At 42.3% G+C, this 24383-nt stretch overlaps 1 protein-coding gene across 2 annotated transcripts; it reads right to left on the bottom strand.

Moving 5' to 3' along the window:
• Positions 1–1115: 1115 nt before the first annotated feature.
• Positions 1116–23340, bottom strand: LOC127364632 (E3 ubiquitin-protein ligase CBL). 2 transcript variants are annotated; one of them, XM_051402294.1, is made up of 15 exons: positions 22760–23340; positions 19772–20019; positions 17762–17908; positions 17309–17465; positions 16173–16294; positions 15931–16068; positions 14578–14665; positions 14293–14424; positions 12480–12689; positions 12265–12381; positions 10423–10703; positions 9050–9220; positions 7022–7128; positions 6745–6930; positions 1116–6116 (listed from the first exon to the last, which is right to left on the bottom strand). In XM_051402294.1, the coding sequence occupies exons 1-15, from the start codon at positions 22901–22903 to the stop codon at positions 5770–5772; spliced, it is 2595 nt and encodes an 864-aa protein (XP_051258254.1). In that variant the 5' UTR covers positions 22904–23340; the 3' UTR covers positions 1116–5769. The 2 variants fall into 2 exon arrangements, with proteins under 2 accessions (XP_051258254.1, XP_051258255.1); XM_051402295.1 differs by having other exon boundaries at positions 7022–7125.
• Between the last annotated feature and the right edge of the window lie 1043 nt (positions 23341–24383).

The raw sequence follows: 24383 nt of genomic DNA, 5'->3' as shown, positions 1-24383 counted from the left end.
CATCAGAGGTTCTGTGAATATAGGTTGCGTTCAACTCTTTAAAGTCTAAACAACCAAAGATCTGATCGAACGATGAGAAGAAAACACTCAATAAGAAGTCTATTAAAGGTGCAGTGTGCAGGATTTAGTGGCATCTAGCGGTGTAGCTGTCCCTCGCTTCACCTTTAACACAGAATCAGAAGCCAATAGAAGAGGTACCAAGTAACTTATCTATACTGTACATTGTTTTGGGTGAACCCACAGGTTTGCTGGGGATGAACAGTGTTAATGGTTAATTAATTCATGGCACACTTAAATATTTTGAGTCCACATGGTCAGTGTACTTTGCGGGAAAACAACCTAATCTATAAATAAGGGGAACAAAAGTTTTAGTTTTTAACTTTGTTTTAATTTTCAATAAATAAACCCTCATTTTTTGATTTTCTCATTTCAAAGTAAAAATCAGTTGGCTGCAAAGTACACAGACCGAACACCCTTGGGCCTGTAGTAATATTTCACTCATGACCTCAGTGTTACAATTCTTCCTTGTTAAAAACCTGCCGCCTACATTACCCACAATGCAACTCAACTGCAGACAGTTTGGTCATAGAATCGTGCATTATGTTCCTAGTGGCTCCAGAGTTCTTTCTGACTGCACACCTCCCAGATTTCTATTTTTTATTTTCAAACTGTTGTCTTCAGCTGCAACTGACGCCGACTCAAGTGACATCACTTGAGGCAACCACATCAGCTTTCACCCGACGCCTGGAGCCACAAAAAGGCTTTTTCACAGAAGCAGAAGAACTCTGAAAGATCTGTAAACTGACTTTAAACGTGTAAAATGTCACTTGAAATCAACTTAAGAGGTCAAAATCAGTGAATGCAGAGTTAATTATTATAAAGACTTAGTGTTGGACATCCTGTACTGTCTTTACTTTTCTGCTTTAGGCACTAATAACTAATAATTCCTGCTAAAATACACATAAGTTGAGACTTCTGCAGACAAACTGTTGACAAAATAACAAGGATTTTATTGTGAGGCAATAAGAGCAGTTGACTTACACTCTAAAAGATTCCCCCCGTAATGTTATTTAACAGCTTTAAAGTCAGAACGGACAAACCACACAGATCAGATGTTAAAGAAAATACTGTTTAATTAAAAATCTTAATGGCTTAGGCATGAAAACATGGCAACAAAACGAATGCTGAGGATATTAAAAAGACAATAAATAAAATCATATTTACACAAGCAACAACAAAGCAATGACAACTTGTTTTTTTGTTTTGTTTTTTTTTAGTAGGCAAGTTCTTGTTGTGAAAAAGGCTAGTAACCATGATTACGCCACACACACCATGAACCGGTGGGTCTGAACCAACTCTCTGTGTGTGTGTGTGTGTGTGTGTGTGTGTGTGTGTGTGTGTGTGTGTGTGTGTGTGTGTGTGTGTGTGAGAGAGAGAGACAGTGGCAGTGATTCAACGACCTCGAGCGTAATCCTTCCTCACACAGCGGCACTTTCACGGTCAGGAGTTAGTCGAGGGATCGGCGACACATTCTCTGATTGATGATCAATCTACACGAGGACAATTTAGGTCAATGTACAGTGTTTCCTTCCGGTTTGAACCACATTACACTTCCATTACGTCCGTTGTCAAGAGCTTGGAGGATGAGTTTACACACATGGAGACTTGTTTCAGACTTAATTTTAGGAAAAAAGAAAAAGTCTTAAAACCTGGACATGAGTTAGCATTTTAGCTTCACCTCAAAGTCAGTGAGGTATTTGGTTTAAATAAGTTCTGTGGTTAACATAAGCTTCAGACATTTTCACATTTTGTACTAAGACATAAAATAAAGTCAGTAAATTTAGAAGCTTTCACGTGTCTTAAAGGCGGTTGCTAAAAAGACGCTAAATGAGACACAGAGGTTGTCGGGCACACAAACTAGGCTAACTCAAACTTTACAACTTGTGGATTTTAATTACAAGTTTAAACTTCAGTGGTGGTGCAGTTTGTTTATAGCCCAACGTTAGTGAAGTATTTACAGTACAGAATGAAAGAGGAACCAGGAACGATGCTAACTTATAATCCCTGCAGCACTCTGTACACGAATATCAACTGTGGGAAGGTTTTTATCACTACATCTGGTTTCCATACAAAGTAAAAGAAGCTAAAGTGTTAGCATGTCAGAGCTCTGCAACACAGGAATACTTCAGTACGGATGCACACTGCATTCACTAAATAAAAAAACAATGAAATGTTATACAGTAAAATGTGTAAATAGTACCTAGTTTATGTTTTACTGTGGTGAATGCAGCGTACAGGCGAACAGCGTCATACAGAGCAATCAGTATTAAATTCAGACTGTTTCATAACCAGTTAATGTGTTCAAACCTTAAACACAAGCTTTAACTACCTCCTGTGACGCTGTCTGCATATCTAATGGCCCCCATGTGGAGAACCACCTCCAAACTCTCGACATACGCTGACTGGAAGTGAATATCTGAGTCAGACACTGTGCACATTCCCATTTCACTGAAACACGGAGGAGCGGTTTTGGTTTCGTCTGCAGGGTGGGATGGACAGAAGGCACATTTACGTGTTTCACCGCGGAAATCAAAAGTGACATTTGAGGATCTATTCTGGAGAAAAAAAAAGGAGAAATTGCACTGTTCAGACGTGTTTTCCTCTCCGTATGTGACAGTGGGGATGAGACACTCAGCCCTGTCTTGTTTCTGGCAGTGTTCCTAAATGTGTGCATTAATATGGAACAGCCCTCTCGCAGCGGATTTGTATTCTGCGCTCCTGTAGTCCTGGACTCGAGTCAAGACTCCCGGCTTTGATGAGTCAGCCAGCTTTTCATCTTTAGCTCTAAATGATCCTGTGGTCGGGTTAATATGCAGGACCCTCATGTGGCCACTGATGGAGTGATATAGCATCAAAGAACGGGAGTGACAGCTGCTCGTTATTGGTCCACTGGAGAGAAATAAGAAAAAAACCTGAGTGAAATCCACAACTTCAGACGACTGTTTGCGTGTGAATTTGGAGGTTTTGTTGGTAGAAAGGATGTGAACGTCCCCAGGCCTCAGACTGATCACAAACTCTGACATTTGAGCCACTCGGTTCATTAATATATGACTTTACAAGAGCCCGCATGCTAACATGCTCACAATGCCAACGCTGAGCTTTTTACATTTCACATGCTAACATTTGCTAAATAGCCCTCAACACAAAGCACAGCTGGAGCTGAAGAGTCAAAACATCTGCACCAAAATTCAAGTTCATCCACGTTATAATTGTTGAGATGTTTCAGTAATATGATAAAAACAATCTCATTTATATCTTACAGGTCTTTAAGATTATTCAGTTCATTTTCTCAATTCATCTTTTGGTCTATATAATGTCCCAAACTTGTGTGTATGTGTATATAAATAAACGCCGGGTTTGTCCGATCACCCAAAATTACTGATTTGCTATCAAATGAGACAAAAACAAATCAGCAAATCCACACAATGGAGACGCTGGAACTACAAAAATGTTATGTTGACTTAAACGATTCTAAAAATAAATAGATTCATTTTCTGTTCAACTAAAGCCGGGCACACACTGTACTCCTACTGTTCAACTCAACTGTCTGCGAGCCAGAGCTCCACGGTTCACAACCGTCAATAAAGCTCTGTTTGAAAGCTCTGAGGGCAGGTAGAGAGTGCAGCCTTCGTCACCTGTGCCGTCCTGTGTGCCCGTTGTTGAAACTCCTAAAGAAAGAGGACGTTCCTGTTCACGTCAGTCGTGACGGGAGGAAACATCGAGGAGGGGGAGGTGTGCTGCTGCCACCGCTCGACCAGCCTCCGTGTTTTACGTCCACTGTGTCACATTCAGACGCTCTGATAGCCACTCTGGGCAGCGAGGGGAATAAAGGCACAGACTTTGGGGGAACTTTGGGGGAACTTTGGGGACATCATCCCACCAAAATTTTGGACTCATCAGAAATTCATCCGAACATCAGACGTGTGTTTGGGAGCAGCTGATCAGTCCTCACTCCCCCCCCTTCATAGCAAATGACTCGGACTAGACTCAAAAGAGTTGTGCGGCTCAGAAATCGGATCAGAAACTGGCTCAAATCGTACAGCGTGTGCCCAGCTTTATCGATTCGTCATTCCAGCTCCAATATCTGATCAGGACGCCTACTAGCCGGTGAATTATCAACATTCATCCTGCAACAAATCTCATGAACCGCTGAGTGACTGAAACGTCTGAGCTGCACGAGATCCAGACCAGATCCAGGACTGTGGATACACTGGCACAGAGTGAAACAGGAGGAAGTGACTGCGTCTGGGGGAGGCAGAACTGACCTTTAATCTTTAAAAACAGTGAGTGTATGTAAATATAATGCAGGGAAGGCGAGAATAAAAATAAAAAAAATAAGATCGTTGGAATGTTTCTGTAAGAATGAGTCGTGAGTTTGAGCTCGTCCACAACACTGCCGACGTTCTGTCATCCTCTGTGTGTGCTTTCATTACATTCAACCCACTGAGTACCTGAGTCCACATGACAACCTTCAGTGTTTTGCATTAGAGCTCAGTGTAAATCCCTTCAATCTGACCTCAGTGAAGCTGTTCTGGGTGCAAATGTGTCACTGAGCTAAAATACCAGCACATGTAAAAGTCCTATAAACTACAGAGAAGCTTTAGAGTAAATAAACCAGCCTTCAGTGTCAGACCACCTGAAACAGCGGCAGGCAATCATGGAATGAAATGACAAAAATAAACTTCTGAAAAGATTCAGCCATTTGTTAGTACTACACACAGCACAACACCTTTTTTTTTTTTTTTAAATGAGTACTTAAACATTAAACTTGTTATTTTCGTTAATAGAACCATCATTGAACCGGGAGCTGAGAGGAAAATGTGGAGTTCGACTTGTCAAATACCATCGACAACAGAGCGAGCCACGGTGACGCGTACGACGTGAAGCCCTGCGATACTGCACTGCGACTTAACATTCATCAGCGTGAGCACACACACACACACACACACACACACCACGGAGTTAAATCACTACATTTTTCTGACCGAAGAGCTCGTCGTCGCTACATGTTTTTTTCGTACGCCACAATGTTTTGCCAAGAAAAAGCCACCAAACTGGAACGGCTGCCAGCAGCGGGACGCCGAGTGGAAAAGCAGAAACTCCGCAGGGTTCCCTCTACTGATCAGAGTCACTGTAGCTTCAACACACTTAGCTTAATGAGAGAAATGTACTCTGACTGAGGGGGGGGAAACACTGCCACGGTACGAGTGGACCTCAGCAAAAGTACAACAGGGTCAAAGCTTGGCTACAGAGAGCTCACATTTAAAGGCTTCGGTTCTCCGTGTATGCTGCGTTCAGGTCATACCGGACTACCGATGGATACGTCCGCTCTCAGGAGCTTCGTGCTCCATCTGGACTTACGAGTAAACAAGCGGTTTTGAGGCTTCAATATCAACGACTTGGCATCGGCGTAGTCCAACATAATCAAAATAATATATTTCACTTAGAAAAACAAGTAATACCTGTTGCAGTTTGACTTTGGATGATATTTCAGTGACTACAAGTTGCAGACGATGCAGCCGCCATCTTCCGATACGACGTGAACGCAGCATCACTCCTCAGAGTAAAGCCTTTTGGCAAGTACTTGTGGCTCTGCAGGAAAAGTGCTTGGTAAATGCGATCCATGATAATGGCACAGAGTGGAGACGGAGACAAGACTGAGAGGATGGTGGTTGTGGGGTGGGAAGGGGTGGGCGTTGCCTGGAGTGACTATGTGGCGATGTGTGCCGTGGAGGGGATGGAGACGAACTCGCGCAGGATGTTCTTGGCCGTCTCCAGGTTGTTCTGGGCGATCATCAGGGCTTTCTGGATGTCCTGGATGGAGTAGCCTTGGGACATCAGGCATTCGATCTCCCCGTTTAGGGCCAGGCTTCCAGGGCCTGCCGCCGCCGGAGGAGGAGGTGGTGGAGGCGACGAGGAGGCAGAGGAGGGACCAGGGAGGTCCGGCAATGGAGTGGGAAATTCACGGTTTGCAGGCCGAGGGCGCCGGTCGGAGTTGGCTCGGCGTGGGAGGGGTTTAGGGGGACGCTCGGGTTCGCCGCCTGCTGCAAACATACCTGGAAACACACAGGTTAGAAGACAATCAGTAAAAGTTGGATTCATGCACCAGAGGGAACGCAGAGGGGCAAACACGAGGTACTTCTCTCTCCGTTGGCTCCAACTATACAAACTGTACATTTACTACCAGATTGACAACTTCCCTTCCCTCCCTCTCTCTCGCTCCACCACAAACTCAATGTGCACACAAACAGGAGCTGCTACTCTTATAACAGAGTATATTTAAGGGACGGTGTTCTTGCTGCGTCTGCACTTCGGAGTTTAACCAGGGCTGCCATTTTTAAAAATCATGGTCAGAGAATAACAAAACAAAAATGTGCGGTTGCTGTCGATAGTTGCTTGGCTACTTTAAAATGGCAGCTTTGTGCAGGATGTCCCGTGTATGAAGGACCCAAATACCGTACTATACTGTAAACCCTGGTGAAATGTCAGGAATGAAAACATACATACTGTCCAGTTTAAATCTAGAAGCGTTTATAGGAGCATGAATTATTCTCACAGAAAAATCCAACCAGTCTACCGCTACCTTGACTTAACATCATATATAATGGGGGTCTGGACAGGTTTTATGCATCCACCAGGTAAAAAAAAACCCCCATAATTTAGGAGCCTAGTAGAGATACATACTGGCTTCTACCGCGCTGTCAATGCTGAGAGTGCTGAAGGCAGCTGAGGGACCGCCGATATCCGACAGGGCTCTTCTGGTGGGGGCGGGAGGGACGACAGGTCTGGGACAGTCGTACTCGTAAACATCCTCCTCGCTGGTGTCCTCCTTCATGTCCTGGGAAACCACAGCTGAATGTTGAGGGTGGTCTGAAAAACAAACACCACATTGGGGGGGGGGGGCTCAGCAGCAGCGTTATACTGCTGCAGGAATACAAAGATAATTAGGTGTGAGTGTTACCCAGGTCAGAGGCCTGTGCTGTCTCGGAGGAACCAGCCTGGGCTTGGATGTTACACATGGACTCGTAGACTTGGGGGTCCTCAGAGTCACTGTCACCCACCTCACTGCTGGGACAAAGAGAAAGAAACAATCTCATTCTTTATCAGGGTTCCTCTTTTTAAGAAAAACTTTTCCAGTAGTCGTTCACAAACAGTCATAATTCACCGGTAGGCCTCGTATGGACACATTTAACTCTGATCTTACTTCAGTTTTCCTCAAACTCTAACATCGATGGCTCGACACCAAAACCACAAGACAGAAACTACAAGTCTGATCCACTCCACGTCTGCTAAACCCGCTTTTTAGTATCAAAGCTCAGCCTACAAAGAGTCGAGTTGCAAACCAAATAAGCACCCAGGTTTACGTAGACGATCTGGGCTCAAATACGATTAAAATTTCCCAAAAAAAAAGATTATTTCCAGGATATTTGGTCATTTTGATCAATTTCCAGGTGTTTCCATGACTTGCATTCTCCAGGTTTTCCAGCGAGCACATGGGAACCCTGTTTATGCCTGATATTTGCACAAAATCTAACACTCTTAAAGTAATTTTACCCCAAATGAATCTGTGGATTTTCAGTTGCTGAAATTAAGATTAAAACGCGACCAAAATAAAGCAAACAAACCATTTTTAGCACAATATTACCAATATATGAGAAATTACATTCTATAATCTGGGATACATTTCAGTACATATTTAGTACATTGAATAAAACCCTTTCCTGCATGACATAATATCTTCTAACATCTTCTGATGACACAACTTGAAGTCTGCCTCAGGAACATCACTAATGACACTACGATATTAATAGTGCTGCTTCTGTCGTCTTTCTGTTGGTTCTCCCTTCGGTCTGTGGATTATAGTCCTGCATTTAATGACTCTGTCATCATTTCATTGAAGCAACAAGCTGAGAGACACTTCTTGTCAAACATTTGCTTCATTTTCTTTTTAAATTATTTACCCAAGGAGGTGAAAACCAGCAGATAATGAAAGGGAGGTGTTTGTGGGTTTAGGAATGAGACACAAAACAAACCTTAGGCTCTAGAGCCCTCCGGTGGCCACAACTATAACTGCTCCTGACTTTTTCTAAGAGTCGAGCTCTGAATTTTACATTTAGTCGACATTTCAATGGTCTTCACTTTCAGTTGTTTTCCCTCTACAACTCAACGTAAGTTGACTCTAGCTAATATATTAAAGTGATGCACTGTCCATGCCAGAATATTTGTTTGTTTGTTCCAAACTTGTTACCTTATCGCCCTTTTCAACTGCATGAACTTAGATACAAAAACATGTGAAAATAGGTGAATAACTTCAACAACCTGGACCCTAAGTTAACTAAGAGGGACAACCATTGTTAAAAGGTCCAGTATTGAGCGAGAGATCTTTGTAACACTTCATTCAAACTCTGGCTCTACTCAACGTTTTGTTCCCGCTGCCTCTCTGATGCCTCACATCCCTCTCGCTCGCTCTTCTCCCGATTTTTTCACATCTAACTAATTAAGAGTTTATTTTGATCAAACCAAGACGGTTTTACAATGCCAAGTAAAATGAATGTTATTGTTAATAGAGTCATGTGGCTTTGAACAGAGCAATTCAAATGGCTGTTTCTGGTTAAACAAAAAGATCTCTCTCTCTGGTCTTTTGGAGCCTGTCAGTGGCAAAATCCAACACAGTTAGTGGACGTACATTGACAAGGTTTACATTTCAAGTTTCCCTCACAAAAATACTGAAATAAAATACTGGACCAATTTCAAAGATTGTTGTCCCCATTAAACACAGAAACATGGGAAAACAGGGTTGAAAGTTACCCTTAAACACACACATGAAGCTCCCACAACCTGGAACCTTCTTTGCATTTCTGCTGTATTTTACAAACAAGTACATTTCAGATATACAGCATTCATACAGCTACACTGAGACCAACTTCATCATCCAAAAAGCAGGCAGCGAAAGGAGGAAATAAGTGTTACGTATTGTTGTCCTGTTTACCCGATGTCGTTGTCGTGGTGGTTCGCCTGGACTGGTGGTGGGGGCACCAAGGAGCCCGTTATGACCCAGGGGGCACCAGAGGCTGGAAGAGAGGTGGGACTCATGTACTCGTTCTCCTCACCGTCAGACGACGGCCTCTCCCCGCTCGGCACCGCGGGCGGTGGCAGAGATCTGACCACATACAAAAAAACAAAACACAAAGCATGATGGGATTGTCTCAATGTTGTCCTTTTGTGGTTTATAAATGAGGTTCTCTAAAATGATAAAAACATGCAGTAAATTTGAGTGTGGAGGTTCATTCTTGACCTCAGGAATACATATATTGTACTTACTCAACTGTTCCCAAAGTAATATTATATTTTTCTTTAATCTCTATAGAACTTTTTTACTGCACTGGGGGGATAAAAGTGGTCTAAGAACTTTATCAGGATAAGAAAGCTTTCACATTGGCACAATCTGACCCCGACTTCAGCCCAGGGTTTGCTTGGGACTTTGTGGGTTTTATCCTGCCAGTGTGATAGAGGGCTAAAGTAAACAAACATTTAACCCAGAGCTAGTCGAAGCGCAGTGTGAATCGTAGAGAATGAGTTATGTTCATTTTACCTCTCTGTTGTAATGGTATCAAAGTCTGAAGTCTTTGTGGAGTGGGACAAAAAAAAAATCTCAAGGTTCATCTGCCAAGAATAAAGTACACGACTTTTCTTTGGTGTAATACAAGATATTCCACAAGATAGATAGATACTGAATAAAGTATGGAGGGATTGGAAAACAAGAATGTGCTTGACCCAATCTCTAAATTCAATCTGGTTTAAGCCATCCAGCTCAACCTCCCTCTCTAAATTATATTGCCCGACATCTATAAACCAAAGTCTAGATTCTGTTATGACTAGAGTTGGGTACCAAACTCAAATAAGTCGGTGCCACATTTCAGTACCTGAGAACACATGTGGGTGAGAGAGTACAGTATAGTATAGAGAGAAATCACAAAACTGTCCAGGGCAACACGTCTATCACCTGGTCAAATACAAAACATCTCTAAAAGCTGAAGACTGTCACATTACCACGTGTAATAGCCTGAAAACAAAGTCCCTGCAGCCAGCACTGAAGTTAAACCTTCCGTGTAAAACGAAACATTGAGTCAAGCATCAACTACTTCAGGTAATGAATTATCTAGTTGGACAAGTTGTTGCTGGAGATAACAGGGTGTTATCGCGGTGATAACAGCTTTAGGGGGACACTTATTATTAGATTAGTATGCCTGTGAAGATTTGTGAATGACATACAATTTACAATATGTAAGTGGCAGTGAGAGAAGTTTGGACCTTGGACCAACCCTAGTAATGATAACTTGAATTCTCACGGTGTGTCCGTACCTCGCAGCCAGGCAGTAAACGGCGTTAGTAGCTGCCGTGGGTTTGCTTCCCTCTCCGCTGGTTCCGTTGCTCTGAGGGCAGGAGGACACGGATGTCAAGGCTTTGGAGACCGGACGCGGGACCATGTAGTTGGAAGCCCAGGCGGGCTGGTCGGGGGTGGAGGGCAGGGGTCTCCTCTGGAGTCTGGAGTCCTGGACGACCAGGGAGGGGCGATCTGGAGGGGGAGGAGGGGGCAGCTCTCGCAGGGCTGGAGGCAGAGGTAGAGGCTTGTCTCTGTGAGTCTGGGGGGAAGGAGGCGGGAGGAGATGGTGGTGTTATGAACCAGCAGAGATCTGAAGACGATTAGCGGTTTGCTGAGTGCGTTTGACCCTAACTGTCTCTGCTGCATGCACACAAATTATCACTGTGAACAGTCAGGCATTCATACGGTTGGCAGGAACCTGACTTCCAAAGTAATGCGTGCTTGCATGAGTTGTCTGACAGTCAAATTAATATTTCAAATAGTGTGTGATAGCTTTAAGGCTAGTAGGAAATGGTGAATCTTTTTAAAAACCAAATCCCCCCTTTTTTTCCCTGGGCAGTGTTTCCTTGATGAGCTGCAGCAGAGGGGAACACAAAGAGGGAATTTTCCACTAAAACTAGAATTACCGTCTCACGGTTCCGGTTTACATCCACGCCGGTCCAGACTAATATATGTAGGGAATACTTTGAAGGAATTTAATAAAAAAGGTATTAAGTTCTTTTTCATCCGTCTTTTTTTATTCCATTCCCAGAGAAACATGCTGTCTTTTAGAGGCTATTTTTAGAGAGCACTTGAAGCTCAATGTAAGCAAAACCAGCTACTGCTGTGTGTCTATTAATGCCGCACTACGTCCAAAATGATGATCACGATTGCGATAGTGGCCAGTTTCAAGCCAACTGACAAATACTTTGCACTTCCTGTGACGAGCTTACTTGAAGATAAAGGTCAACTTGTGGTTTTTACCAGTGAAATGCTTTTAATGTGAAGCTGCGGCACTAGGAAATGTTTGGTTTCTGTTAGCAGGGACTTCCAGGAATTTAAGTATTCAGGGTGTGTCAGCAGCGCAAAATTTGATATTTACTATGAGCCAAGCACCTATTTTAAAACATCAAAATTGTAGACGATCACGTTTATTTAATCGTGGGAAGCCAAAATCCTGATCGTGAAGTTGCCCTTTTGGATGTAAAGTAATGTTATCCTATTTAGACATTTATGGGAAATGTTGTCATCATTAGGGTATGAATTCTTGAGTTAGAGTCAAAAATGTTTACCAAACTGCCAAATAATCAAATCAGTTCATCCTTGAGTCCAAAAACTTTAAAGAAATTCCCTCGAGGCATTCTTGAGATATTTCAGAGGGTTAGCACAGATGGACAGACAACATGAAAACATAATGCCTTCAGTCACATCTGTCACCAGTGCAGAGGCATTAAAACTACAATAAGAAGACTGTTGCTTGTTAAATTCAGACAGCTGAAGCTCATGACTTATATTCGCTTCATTTGAACTTTAAATCGCTGTTGCACAGAATGAGGACGGGATTTTCTTCCACTGGAATCTCGTTTTTACATCCATTATACAGACCAATAACTCCTGAAATGCATGTACAATTTTAAGACATACTTGAATAAATGTGAATTTATCTTCTACGTAATTCTAATACACAACCAGGGGGTCTGCGTACACACACACACACACACACACACACACACACACACACACACACACACACACACACACACACACACACACACACACACACACACACACACACACACACACACACACACACACACACACACACACACACACACACACACCTTGGCTGTGGCTCCCTGTCCCTGTGCACTGTGGGAGCTGGAGGGTCTCTGCTGCAGGAGGTCCAGTCGGGGGGGCACCGGAGGCAGCTGAGACACTGGAGATGGTGGGCGCTCAACCTACACACAAACACACACACACATTGTTTAATGGCACTAAACTAACACAATGGATAAAGTTCTACAACAGTCCTTTCATTATTATTTAATGTTATTACCTTGGAGCAGGCCAGCCTGCTCATGACAAGGTGCTGGTCCTCCAGGCGATCATCCTCTTCCTCGTCATTGCCGGCAGCTTCCGCTCTGCTGGCACCCTGGAAACCGGCAAAGGAAGCCCCGCCGGCCTTCGGGTGGAAGGGGTCCACTACGATGGGCTCTGTGCCTTTAATCTCACAGCGGCAGAACGGGCAGCCCTGACCCTCCGACTCCTGACGCACACAGGAAGCAAAGTTTAAAGTTTGAAGGCCATCGTCAGATATGAGACACTCTTGTCTCCCTAACAGAGGGAGGACTCAAAGGATGACACGGGGAACTTGCAAACCAGCAGTAAGAATCAGCTAGACGGGCTGAGGCAATGATGAAAGCAAGTGAAGAATCTTTACATTCCTGAACTTCTTCCATATTTTTCATACCTAAATTGATTTTGTTCAAAGGCAAAATCCATAATCCAAGTCTAAAAAATGGTAATGTAGTTGAGAACTGATGGGAATACTGACCACTGAATTTCATTAACAGCAGATTTACGTTGAAGCTGAGCTTAAAAATGGTGACGTACATTTTTTTTTAATGACTCAGTAAGTGAGAAAACTTTGTGTCTGTGAAATTCAGAGCTCAGAGGATTACTACAGCTTCTTCTTAAACATCTAATTCATTTGAAGGACTTTTACACGCCCAATTCCCTCAAACTCAAGGACCCAACGCAGCTCAAGGTTAATTACTGGGAATATGATGATGTTGATATATGGTGTAAACCAAAATTAGCAACTTGTTCAGATCCTGTTCAGGAACCATGAGCCCTAGAGAGCGGCAGGTTTATTGTCCCTTCAGAGGACGACAGGCTTTATTTGTTGTGTGATCGAGGTGAAACAGAGTGAGGCTCACTTTTTGTTTTGCTGTCCTGTCTACGAGGACATTGGGATGTACTTTTTGGCAACATGTCCTCCATTTATGGTGATTTCTTTTGGTGGATCATTTATGAAAAACTTGAATTGTGCTTCAAGAAGTGATCTTTTCTTGTAGAAAACCTTTTGTGCCAAACTTGGGAGAGCCGGCAGAATAATTAATCTATAATCTGTAATGCTACTGTATGTTTGGTGTCTTGTAAACCCCCAGGCTTTACAGAAGCTCACAGACAACAACTAAAAAAGAGAGGGGCTTGAATTGTGTTCACGCCACTATGTTGTCTCAGGCCTTCTCTAACACAGCCCAGACAAAAACTAGACCTTGATGTTTCCCCTCAAATTCACAAACTTTCAAGGAACCACGTATCAAGAGTCACACTGATGTACTGATATGAATTATTGGGTCAATGAAATCTGTTGTTCTAACCACTTCTGCAATTTTTTTTTATATGCTGCCTTCAGAGATCGAGAGAGGCAACAGTCCGGTAGATGCGACGTGTTTCGTGACGTCTGTCGGGCCTTTGCCAGTAAGTGAGCCGGGAGCTCTGGGTGCAGGCAGCATGAAGGGAAGGTAAACATTGTTCATGTGCATTCACTACCCACATTGTCCACTATGATACAAAGCTGATTGAAAATCGGTAAAGTTTCAACAGCAAATTTCAATAAGATCAGATCAACAAATTTAAACCTCCAACTAAAATATGAGGAATTATAACACGTCACTCTATTTGAGAATGAATGGTCATCAAAAGGGAGTATTTTAGTCTGAAATTTAACAGTAACACTGAATCCACAAGCTTGTTTTAAATGCACAGCAGTAGGCAAAATAAAGATGCACTTCCCTTCTGACCTGTCAGGATTTACAGTCCTGCTCAAAAACAACATAATAAAACTTTATAGTGTGCCTCACCTGCCAGGCAGTCAGACAGGAAGTGCACATCAGGTGCCTGCAAGGCTCGATCTTCACATCCTTGTCGTTCTCCGCACAGATCTTGCAAAGCTGGAAAGTGGAGCCCATCTCACAGTACAGCTCGTACTGCTCCTGCAGGGGTAAAGGAGGAAGAGGAGACACAGATTCGTTCATTATCTTGTAATAAAGGTCTAATATGCATCTGTGTCTACCATCGATCAACCACTACAGTGGTCTATATTGTTAGTAGAAGAGGGTCGACTGGTTTGCAGATGGATAACAAACCTGAGTGACTTTGATGTGGTCCTGTGGGGAAGGTTCACACAGCCCTGTTAAGTCTGGATTCTGTGTGCGTCCATCTGGGAACAGATAGCTAGAGGACCGCCGCATACATAAACACACACACACACAGAAACACACACACACACACACACACACAGGTCAGTCAGTATTATAGAAAGTGAATTAACTACAATAAAACCTAAACAATGAGTTAAAAGATACTTAAATGCTTCGTAGACTTGAAGGAAATTGCAGAGTTTGTAATCATTTTTTCTGAACATAGACTCCAGCAGCTTTACAGCCTCAGCTGAATGATGATGTTTATTTAAGCTGTAGTTCCTCTCATGTTCCTTATTTTTATGTCACAATACTGTATATTTAGTAATTTATTGCTGGAATGGTGACAGAGTTCCAAATAATGAAGTGATCAAATATAACCTTCTGCTCAGAAGATTACGACAGTCTTTTTGGCTTTTTCAGGGCCACAGTGGAGGAATGTTTGATACTTTAAAAGATATTCCTTGCATGCTGCAACACATACAAGAAATGTTATTTTACTCATTCAAGCACTATGTGCTGACTTGTTAAAATACACACCAGTGATGTATGCGACTCTACAGAATGCACCAAAGCCTTTAGCTTTTTTTTTCCAGCTATGTCGGTAAATTAAGGGTTTAATTCCCTCAAACCAATGTTGATTGTTGGAAAGACTAACATGGACAGTTTTGGTGAGTTTTATTTTGTTTCTGTCCACTTTGAATGAAGTTACGATGATATGCAAGGTAAAATTACCGTTTTTGTCTCTGGAGTCTGGTGGATAGAAATATTTCAGCTGTTTTTGGTTAAACTGAAGGTCTGTCTCAGTTGGGATCCTTTCCATAATGCTGTCAAACACTTGAATAACAATATGAGCCTGTCAGTTGCAGAAACAACAACATCTAGTAGACATATTTTCTCCTCCTGTCCCATGGCAGCCACAACAGGCCATTTTGTGGTTATTTTCTCAACTAGCTCGGTCAATTAAGGGTTTATTTCAACCAAAGCAGCATTAGTGATTGTTAGAAAGATGGTTTGGTTTGAGTTTTATCTTGTTTCAGTCCAGTTTGAAGTGTGTTTTATGATTATCTGCTAGGTAAAGTCACTGGCAGCACCCATTGTTTTAATCTGGTGCAACATCTAGTTCATCAAGTGAATTTATCATTTTAAGAGTGTGTTCTGATCTTTGGTATAGTGGAGATTACAGTGGGGTGAAGCTGTAGAGCCACACAGGCAGTGATATGTTAGTTTATGCATAAACTACGACATAATGTCCCTTAAGATGTATAAATTGGAGCATTGACACTGTGTTGGACTCACAATCCCTCTCTGTATCCATCAATGAGGGCTTGGAAGAGTGGTTTGTTATGTGGGATGGTCTGCAGGATGTTCCCATCGGCCGTCACGTAGCCGATTGCCCACTGGCCCAGCCGAGTGCAGCTCAGCCTGAAGATGTAGCTGTGAGGAAGACGACAATGTCAACCAACCGGACTCGCTTGTAAAAGCGTTGGACTGCAGCAGTACGTTCAACGCAGCATGAGAAGAGCTCGTCTGTGTCTCACCTGCCGGGTTTGTGGATGAACCTGTGCAGCCGAGCCTTGACCTCGTCGTAGGTTAGGAAGGCCATGTAACCGGGGTGTGTGACCGCCAGACTGTTCCAGTTCCTTAAAAGAGACGACCATGGCTACACCACACACACACACACACACACACACACACACACACACACACACACACACACACACACACACACACACACACACACACACACACATACAACAAATTAGTGTTCAAGCTACAGATATAAATTGTTTTTGGCTTTGAGCCTTATTTCCTACATCTGATTGTAGGATATGCAGACAGGATGCGATTCACCACATTTCCCATTACGCCACAGTTTCACACTGAACCTAAAATATTTTTAAACCTTTTCTTTTTTTTTGTTTTTCCGTTGCTTCAGCAAAGCCTCTCTCACTCACAGTCAGTCTGCAAAATATCTGCAATCGATAGACTAGTGGACAACCTTGCTTCGCTCTACCCCTCCTGTACGGCCCAGTGGACAATCTCACATGTTCTGCAGAGAAACACGGAGAGAGAGAGACTTTCTCTGACGTGTACACTACACGGTGGATATTTTGCAAGGACTGACCGGGTAAAGCAAGAGTGAACAGCAGTGGTGCTAACGTCATGTTGGTTTCGATCTTTTTGATAGTCTACGTCTTTAACAACAAGCCTCGTCCACCAGCGGCTCACCTGCTTTTTGTGAAAACTCACTTACTGGTTAGCAGTCCTATTAGCTGGAGAGAGGAATGAAACTGAGGAAGAGGGCCCATTAGTTATATATCATAAGAGGGCCCATATTTAGTAGCGATGAGATAATCAACAAGAGACCAAATGTCTACAGTACAGCAGCCTTAAAACCTGAAGTCCAGAATTTCGTCAGTTCCAGTTTCCATTTAGAGTCCGTCTTGTCTACTTCTGCATCGACACTGCAGACTCACTCAGAAAGTGGTGACCGAGGCTGAAACATGCCAGCTGTGCACTCAGCTAAAATTGAAAATGTTTTTCCCCTCCATACAGCATAATGTTTGATCCTGTGAACTCGCTGACTGAAAGCTTCTAAATGTTACTGCCCGTCACTAAAACGCTACGTGGATCAGTGGATACCGCGACATCGCCCAGAGTGCTCTGCTGTTACCTGGAAGAGCCGAGTGAAGATGTCAAACTCAAAGACAGAGATGTAGTCGTTGCAGGTGAGGTCGATGGTGGACTTGAGGGCCATGGCCTCCAAGCCCGAGCTGATGGGGTGAAACTCGTGGAGAGCCTGACGAAACGTCCTCCATGGCACTATGGTCCTACAGTACAGGGGGGGGGGGAGTTAAAGGTTTAAGAGGAAACATTTATCACAGTTTGAAAACCACACATTGTGCTCAAAATCTAAAGCTCAGACTGCAACTACCAGACAGAATGAGTGTGAAAGAAAGGCTAAAACTGAGGCAAAAAAATAGGGTAAAATCAAACAAATGTGCAGCTGAATGTAAAAACTTGCAAAACAAGTTCTAAGTAAACTTCAACATTTGCAAGTTTAGAGAGCCAATGCCTGAATTTAAATAGATTTCTTTTTTCAATATTTGATTAAGTAAAAACTCACTTGTCCCCAAATGACCTTCTCCAAAATTCGGCAGCGTCAGCTTTGGTGATCCTGAAGTTGTCGCCCTGAAATAAGCCATTTGGGAAGATGGCTTTTAGCTCTGCTAGCATGTGACTGAAGATCAGCGACAGCTTGGTGAGGTTTCGCCTAAGTAAGCGAAAAGAGGAGAGAGAAACGATACAAACACAGGTCAGTTAGTGAGGGATATTATCAGACTATAGCAGTGTAAACTGGGTATGTTTGGGTTTGGGGCTGTTGGTTGGACACAACGTTTGTAGCTGGTTGATTTAAGACTTCTACATTCCCTTACATGCTGATTGAACCCCTGTTTTCCAGCTAAGGTTCCCCACTGTTTTCTAGTTTGAAAATACCGTAAGTCCTTTACCAAAGCCAGTTTTTAAAAATCTTAACTATAAACTACAATACTTTTAATCATCATTAAACTCATAAGCATGCAGAGGAAACATGGTACAATGAGCTTTACAGAAACACCCTGAGGTCTGACTATGAATGCAACTTCGATGGTTCAGACTGAAGCTTAGTAAAGCCCTGGTGACTGATACATTGAATGTCGCTCACAACAGTTGTTGATGCAGAGGAGCTGTGAGGAAATGCTTGATAGAATCAGAGGAAGGAGCTTTTGCTTAGTAAGGGGTTTTCTGAGAAAGAGGAAGTTAATGTGACAGTTTAATCACGCCTCTATCATTCGGGTGATTTGACTTCAGTTCGGAGAGCTGTCCTACGTTCACCAAATGTCACAGATTGCATTTCATCACAGTGACGGAAAGTCTTTCTACAACACTGCACGTCCGTACCAGGTTGCTAAGACAGAGCAGCAGCAGTGTCTTTCTTTAGATAGAGGTTAGCCGACCTGTTTAAAGCCCGTACACGCACTGTAATTATGTCAATAGGTCACTGCCAGCTTAATGTTGACAGAGTGGAATAATAGCTGTTCAAAAATGAGGCTACTGCAATATAACGAGCTACTTTTAGATGTTTTTAAGTTCTGTTTCTGACAGTCTTATAGAAATAAGACAAAGCAAAAAAGGACGGAGGACTCACTTTATATCTAATTCAGTTTGTGCTTCTTCCTCATAAATACAACAGACTGTGTGTGTGTGTGTGAGGGTTTCTGCAGGTTTCAACAGTTTAAGATCCAGTTTAAGATGTTTTAAGAATGCTATTTAACGCCCATACGTGGCAACAAAAAGTGTTACGTGGCCTTGTCCCTCCCCCACTGAGCTGGTTCATAAAGCAGAAGGATAGGGCAACAAGCGCAGCTCCCAGAGGGGGACTGTGTGGTACAATACAGACGTAGCAAGTGTTCTCAGTTGGAGCCACTCATTACTGAACTTAAGAGAGTGCACTAATTACCTAAAATAAACCTAAAAACATGGCTAATCTTACCACGTCACCTCTGGCCCTGCCTTTATATAATCTCACTGTTTTTACAAATCTCTGTCACTCTTGTAATGTACTTCTTGTTGCATTGTCTCTGGAAAATAAATAAAGAAATAACTAATGTTTTATAATCTATACACATTTTTCCCAAAAACACATTTAAAAGTGAGACTGAATGCGACTTTACTAAAGTAACATTAACCTCGTTAATCCAATCAATTGATAAAAAGCCTGTTTTTAAAGCCTTAAAAATTCACCCTGATGTGTACAAAGCTTTCCACTTTTAGATGACAGCACCTTTTCTAAACCAACCAATACTAAGCGCGATCCTGTACCGTAAAGCCACGTAATCCGTAGTGAATTAACTTTGAGACCGTGCTGCTTATAACACAGAGGTAGCTTCTGTCTGCAGCAGCTCGTGCCAATTAGGTCGCTTAACACAATCGTGATCTTCAGGGCTCCTTTTTCGTGGCTGTGGAGCCAACTCAAACAATGATAAGCCTGATCTTCAGTTACCCAAACACCTTCCCTGCTTCTCAACTCCTTTCTGATGCTCTTCTAGTCTCCTTCCACCATGAGGAATTATGAGACAATAGGGTATAAGCCTACCTGGGCTGGGAGTTCTCCTCGTACATCCTCTCCTTGGCCTCCTTAAAGAGGCTCATGGTCTGCTTGGTCTTGTTGGTCAGGTTCTCCATGACCACGCGAAAATACTCGTTCTCCCCAAGGATCTCTATCTTGCCCTCGTATCGGGACAGGATGGTGCGCAGGTGCTGGTAGGTGTCCGGCAGCAGGTCCAGGATGTAGGGAGGACTGTTCTTCAATGCCACCTTGGGGTTCTGGCACAAACGCACCACCTGCATAGGGGAAACATATGAGAGATTTGTCACCATCATCCCAAAATACAAGTAAATGCTGGCTGTCCAAACAAAAACGAGCTGCTACAATAACATTTCAGAAGTCAGTGACATTTGATAAGGGTCACGTAAACGGCATATTCAGTTTGGATATTCCTAATCTAACATTTTCTGATCAAGAGATGTGGGATACGTTGATATTTTCCAGGTTTTAGGAGCCTTCTTTGGACGAATATGCATCTCATTTGGGCTTTTACAGCAGATTGCCTGTTTTACGTTCAGCTCTGTGCGTTGCAAACAAACCAACCAGCCAACAGTTTGCAAGGGCCGGAGTGGAGACACACGCACGAAAGATTAGCTCACATTTGTGGTGAAAAGGAGAAATGTAACTGCTTTTAAACATTAAGAAAGACTTGGACATCAACAGGTTTTTGGATATGTGCAAATATTGCTAAATCGACCTTTTCAGGAACAAATAAAAGAGGGAGGCACTGTCAAACTTTGAAAAAAAAAATCCCTTTTCTTTTGACACAAAGAGGCAAAACTTTTACCACGGGAGCAACACGACGGCAGTTTTAAACTGACAGTACGTCATTAACAGTTAGGTTTATCAGAGTATGCAGAGCAGCATATAAACAGGACAGCCATTTGTCAGGTAAACTGCTGAGTAGGAATATTGTCGAGCACAGTCTGGAATACTTTGTGCGTGTAAACGTAGTCACTGTCAGGGTTCATCTTCTGGCTGTGTGCGCTTGCAAACTCTTACTCGAGATTAATGTCACTGTTTAATCACAGTTGTATATTTTCACCCTTCAACCAGAGATTTAGACGATTTGAGAACACCAGAGAGACGTTTTCCTGATATTTTTAGTAACTTTTATTTGACTATTTGCTATTCAATAAATATATTTTAAGCCTGTGATTTAAAGCCCTGAGTGTTTGCTTGCTGGAAACATTCCTGCTGCCCATAAATGGCTTGTTACGAGACCCCCTCCTAATGCGCCCCTCTTTCCAAAGTTGATCTGAAGTTAATGAAGCTTCAGTAGTCGGAGTAAGAGAAGTCTGCAAACACCAACAACTTAACATGCGTGGTTCCGTTGAATGAAGAGTGCAAACACCGACTTTGGCTGCTTCTTTGAAAACTATTTTTGGGGGGGGAATTTGTTTCGGCGGGCAAAAAACAGGAAGGATGAAAGTGAGTGGTGTTTACAGAAATGTTCAGTAGGTGGTAATACATAAACTGTGAGAGCAACAAGTTGTCCTTGTTAATGTTTGCTGTGCTTTACAACAGGACACTTTATAACAAATGTATTGTGCACTACCGAGCTGGAAGATATGGCAGGAAGGATAATAATGAGACTACTTCTGATACAAATGTGCAACAATTTAGTAAAGGTATGCAAAACTTACAGTAATTAAACTGTTAAGACCAAATTCCTAACAAAAATCTACCAAAATAACACATTTTCTTACTTTTTTGCTTTCAGTATAACCAATAAAAATACATTGCAGGGCCATAAAGTGTCACCTGGGTTTAAAGTTTTAAAAACCTGCAACAACAAAGCAGATCAGTCACATAAAGACACATCAAACTGCAGGTGTAAACAAGTTTGCACAGCACGCTGCACAAGCACGCACCGCTACATTAAACTCTGTCTTATCTGATATCTGTTGCTACTTTCACTCCAGCCCTTCATGAATTCATCTCTTCTGAACTCTTTGTCTCTTCATTCCTCTCTTTCATCTACCTCGGTTAAGATAAAGTAGAGCGACAGCCAGCAATCAATCTATATATATATATATATATATATATATATATATAAAAGCCTGTTTCCATACAACACACACACACATTTCTTTTGATCTAATACCAAACATAATCCCGGGGACATCCATCGGCCTCTTGAGGTGTTTCCAACAACAGATTACCTTCACTGCGACCTGATTTGCTTTTTAAATTGTCCTAATTAGATGATGCACCAGAGAGCTTTTGGGAGGTCAGTTTTTCTCACGCAGACACCGACGACAGCGCCACAACTCAACAGCGATTTTCTGCATGGATCTCTGAGATTAAATATAATCCTACTGGGTTTAGTAGAACTAATATTTATTCAATGAGAGGAAACCAGTTTCACGTGTGTGTGTGTATATAACAGGGTGGGTTATCAGGTAGATCAGGCTGGTAGCTTGTAGACGCAAACTAATGATTTAATATAAAGTAGAGGTGTAAGAAAATCATATTTTATGTTGTGATATTGTGTTGATTCTCAATAACACTTGTTTTTAAACGCCCTACCGCGTTATAAACGTAACCTGAGGGCTGTGATGTTGCACGTTAAACTACTTTAAACTCAGATTTTATGTGTTCTTTATAAGTTAGCTCCTAAAAATGTGACTTGTTTTCATTAAATTGCAATATATCGCCCGGCTGACAGTATCGCGATATCCTGATATCGTGATATGTGTCGTATCGCCACACACACACACACACACACACACAAGTTGTTGGTTTATAACAAATATGTCAGTGTGTGGTACATTTGGAGAAGTTAATTTCTCAGCTTTGGAGTATAACTTCATATAAAAACTTTATGTAATATACAACCATAAAGGGAAAAAAGAGGGAAGTGGCAGTGAGTATGCTTTGTGATGTGAAACCAGTGATAAACGGACATAAGTGGCATATTTTCAGTTCCTTTTTATTGTCTTTAAAGCTGTTAAAAAACACACAAACAAATACCTTATCCATGAGTTTCCAGCACTTCTCCACCATTTTCTTATCGACCACAGCAGGTTGGTGAGGCTGCGGAGGCTGCTGGCTCGGCTGAAAGGCGTCCTTCCACAAGCCGATGAGCCCGGCGCCCCTCCTCGGATTTCCGGCCATAAATTCGGTCGGCGACCGGGGGGTTAGCCCCGGAGCTGAGGTTGACAACCGGGGGATTAATCTCCACACGTTTCGCCGCCCGCCAACAACAACAAGAAGCGGTTGTTTTCGCTGTAGCCCTCTCTGTACTCACACACCGGCGCTAGTTCGCCATGCAGAGCCCGTTCAGGAGCTGGGGGGAGCTAACGGAGCTAACAAGCTACATTTGGAAAAGCCTTCTTCTTCTTCTTCTTCTTCTCGGGTTTTAATTCCGTCGCTCAGGACATTGTCGTTGTGTCGGAGGCAGAAACACAGCTGTATCTCTGCGTGGCAAGTTTAAAAAATTAAATAAATACAACACGACAGCCCCACAACGTCCTCCTGAGGAATCAAACCCGGCTCATAATGTAACTCTGGCTGTTAATGAGCCGCAAACGAGCGATCAACAGACAGGTTGTGCACCAGCGAGAGGACACACGGATATCCGGTTGCAGCCTTCAAAATAAAGGTCCAGTAATATATATATTTATATATATATAAAAAATAATAATTCCTTAACTAAAAACTAAACTATACTACAATTAATTTTATTGTTTGTGCAAAATGAGCAATTAAATGATTTCCTGTAAAATATTGATCAGAAAAATGCACTTTTTTATACAATTAAATGTATTTTAAGCAAACAATTTAGTTTAGTGTTCTTCAAGAAATTAACAAAAATGCTTCTTACAACTCCTTAAAATAAAGAAGGTCTCACAACCCCCTTGTGAAGCTTTGGCGACCCCCAGGTTGTGGGTTCCTACAGGGGCCCTTTTTCTATCATTTAATGAACTGACAACTCCTGATTGTCTCCACATTTTATGGATGTTTCATATTATATTTAAAACTGTACAATACTCCCAAACAGTGAACTCAGTAACTGCAAGACGTTTGTGTAAAACCAGAGATTTGGATGGATTTTGAGCAGATTATTTCCTGTTCAGGGAACTTTTTAAACAATTTCCTGTCTGTATTATGGATTTTGTAATAATTTTAAGCACTAATACAAACTTAACAGGCTTCTTTTGGCACAAATTCGGTGTTTTTTTGTCCTTGATGCTTGGCCATTGTTCTATTAGACAATTTACTTAAAAATGTAGTTTACATTTCTTCACTGTTTAGGGAACTTTTTATACTTTAAAGGTCTAGTGTGTAATATTTCTAAGGATCTGAATACAAGGAGTTCAACTCAGCTGAAAATGAATCCTGTTGACAGTTGGTTCATCTGAGCACATATTTTTTTTGTGGGCTGCATAAACCAGCCTGTAGGTATGAATATGGTTGTGTTTGAACAGTGTGGTGAATGAAAAGCAATGGCAGCCCGGGAGGTAGGGACACAGATCTGAAACACCACTTTAAAAATCACATAATTGAGAGCTGAAAATATACATTATTCATGATAAAAGAGCTAAATAATGGAACAAAAACACACTGTTATGGTCCTTTAAAGGTGTGTGTGTGA

The sequence above is a fragment of the Dicentrarchus labrax genome, unplaced genomic scaffold, assembly GCF_905237075.1.
Source record: "Dicentrarchus labrax unplaced genomic scaffold, dlabrax2021, whole genome shotgun sequence".
Classification (NCBI taxonomy): Eukaryota; Metazoa; Chordata; class Actinopteri; family Moronidae; genus Dicentrarchus; species Dicentrarchus labrax.
Note: the sequence above shows the minus strand (reverse complement) of the source record. Positions and strands in the feature narration are given on the sequence as shown.

Coding starts and splice junctions, on each gene's coding strand:
- LOC127364632 (XM_051402294.1), bottom strand. CDS start 22,903: ATGGCCGGAAATCCGAGGAGGGGCGCCGGGCTCATCGGCTTGTGGAAG. Junction 7,129..9,049: donor CACCACGACAACGACATCGG/GTAAACAGGACA, acceptor TCTTTGTCCCAG/CAGTGAGGTGGGTGACAGTG. Junction 6,117..6,744: donor TGACAGCGCGGTAGAAGCCA/GTATGTATCTCT, acceptor GTGTGTTTCCAG/GTATGTTTGCAGCAGGCGGC.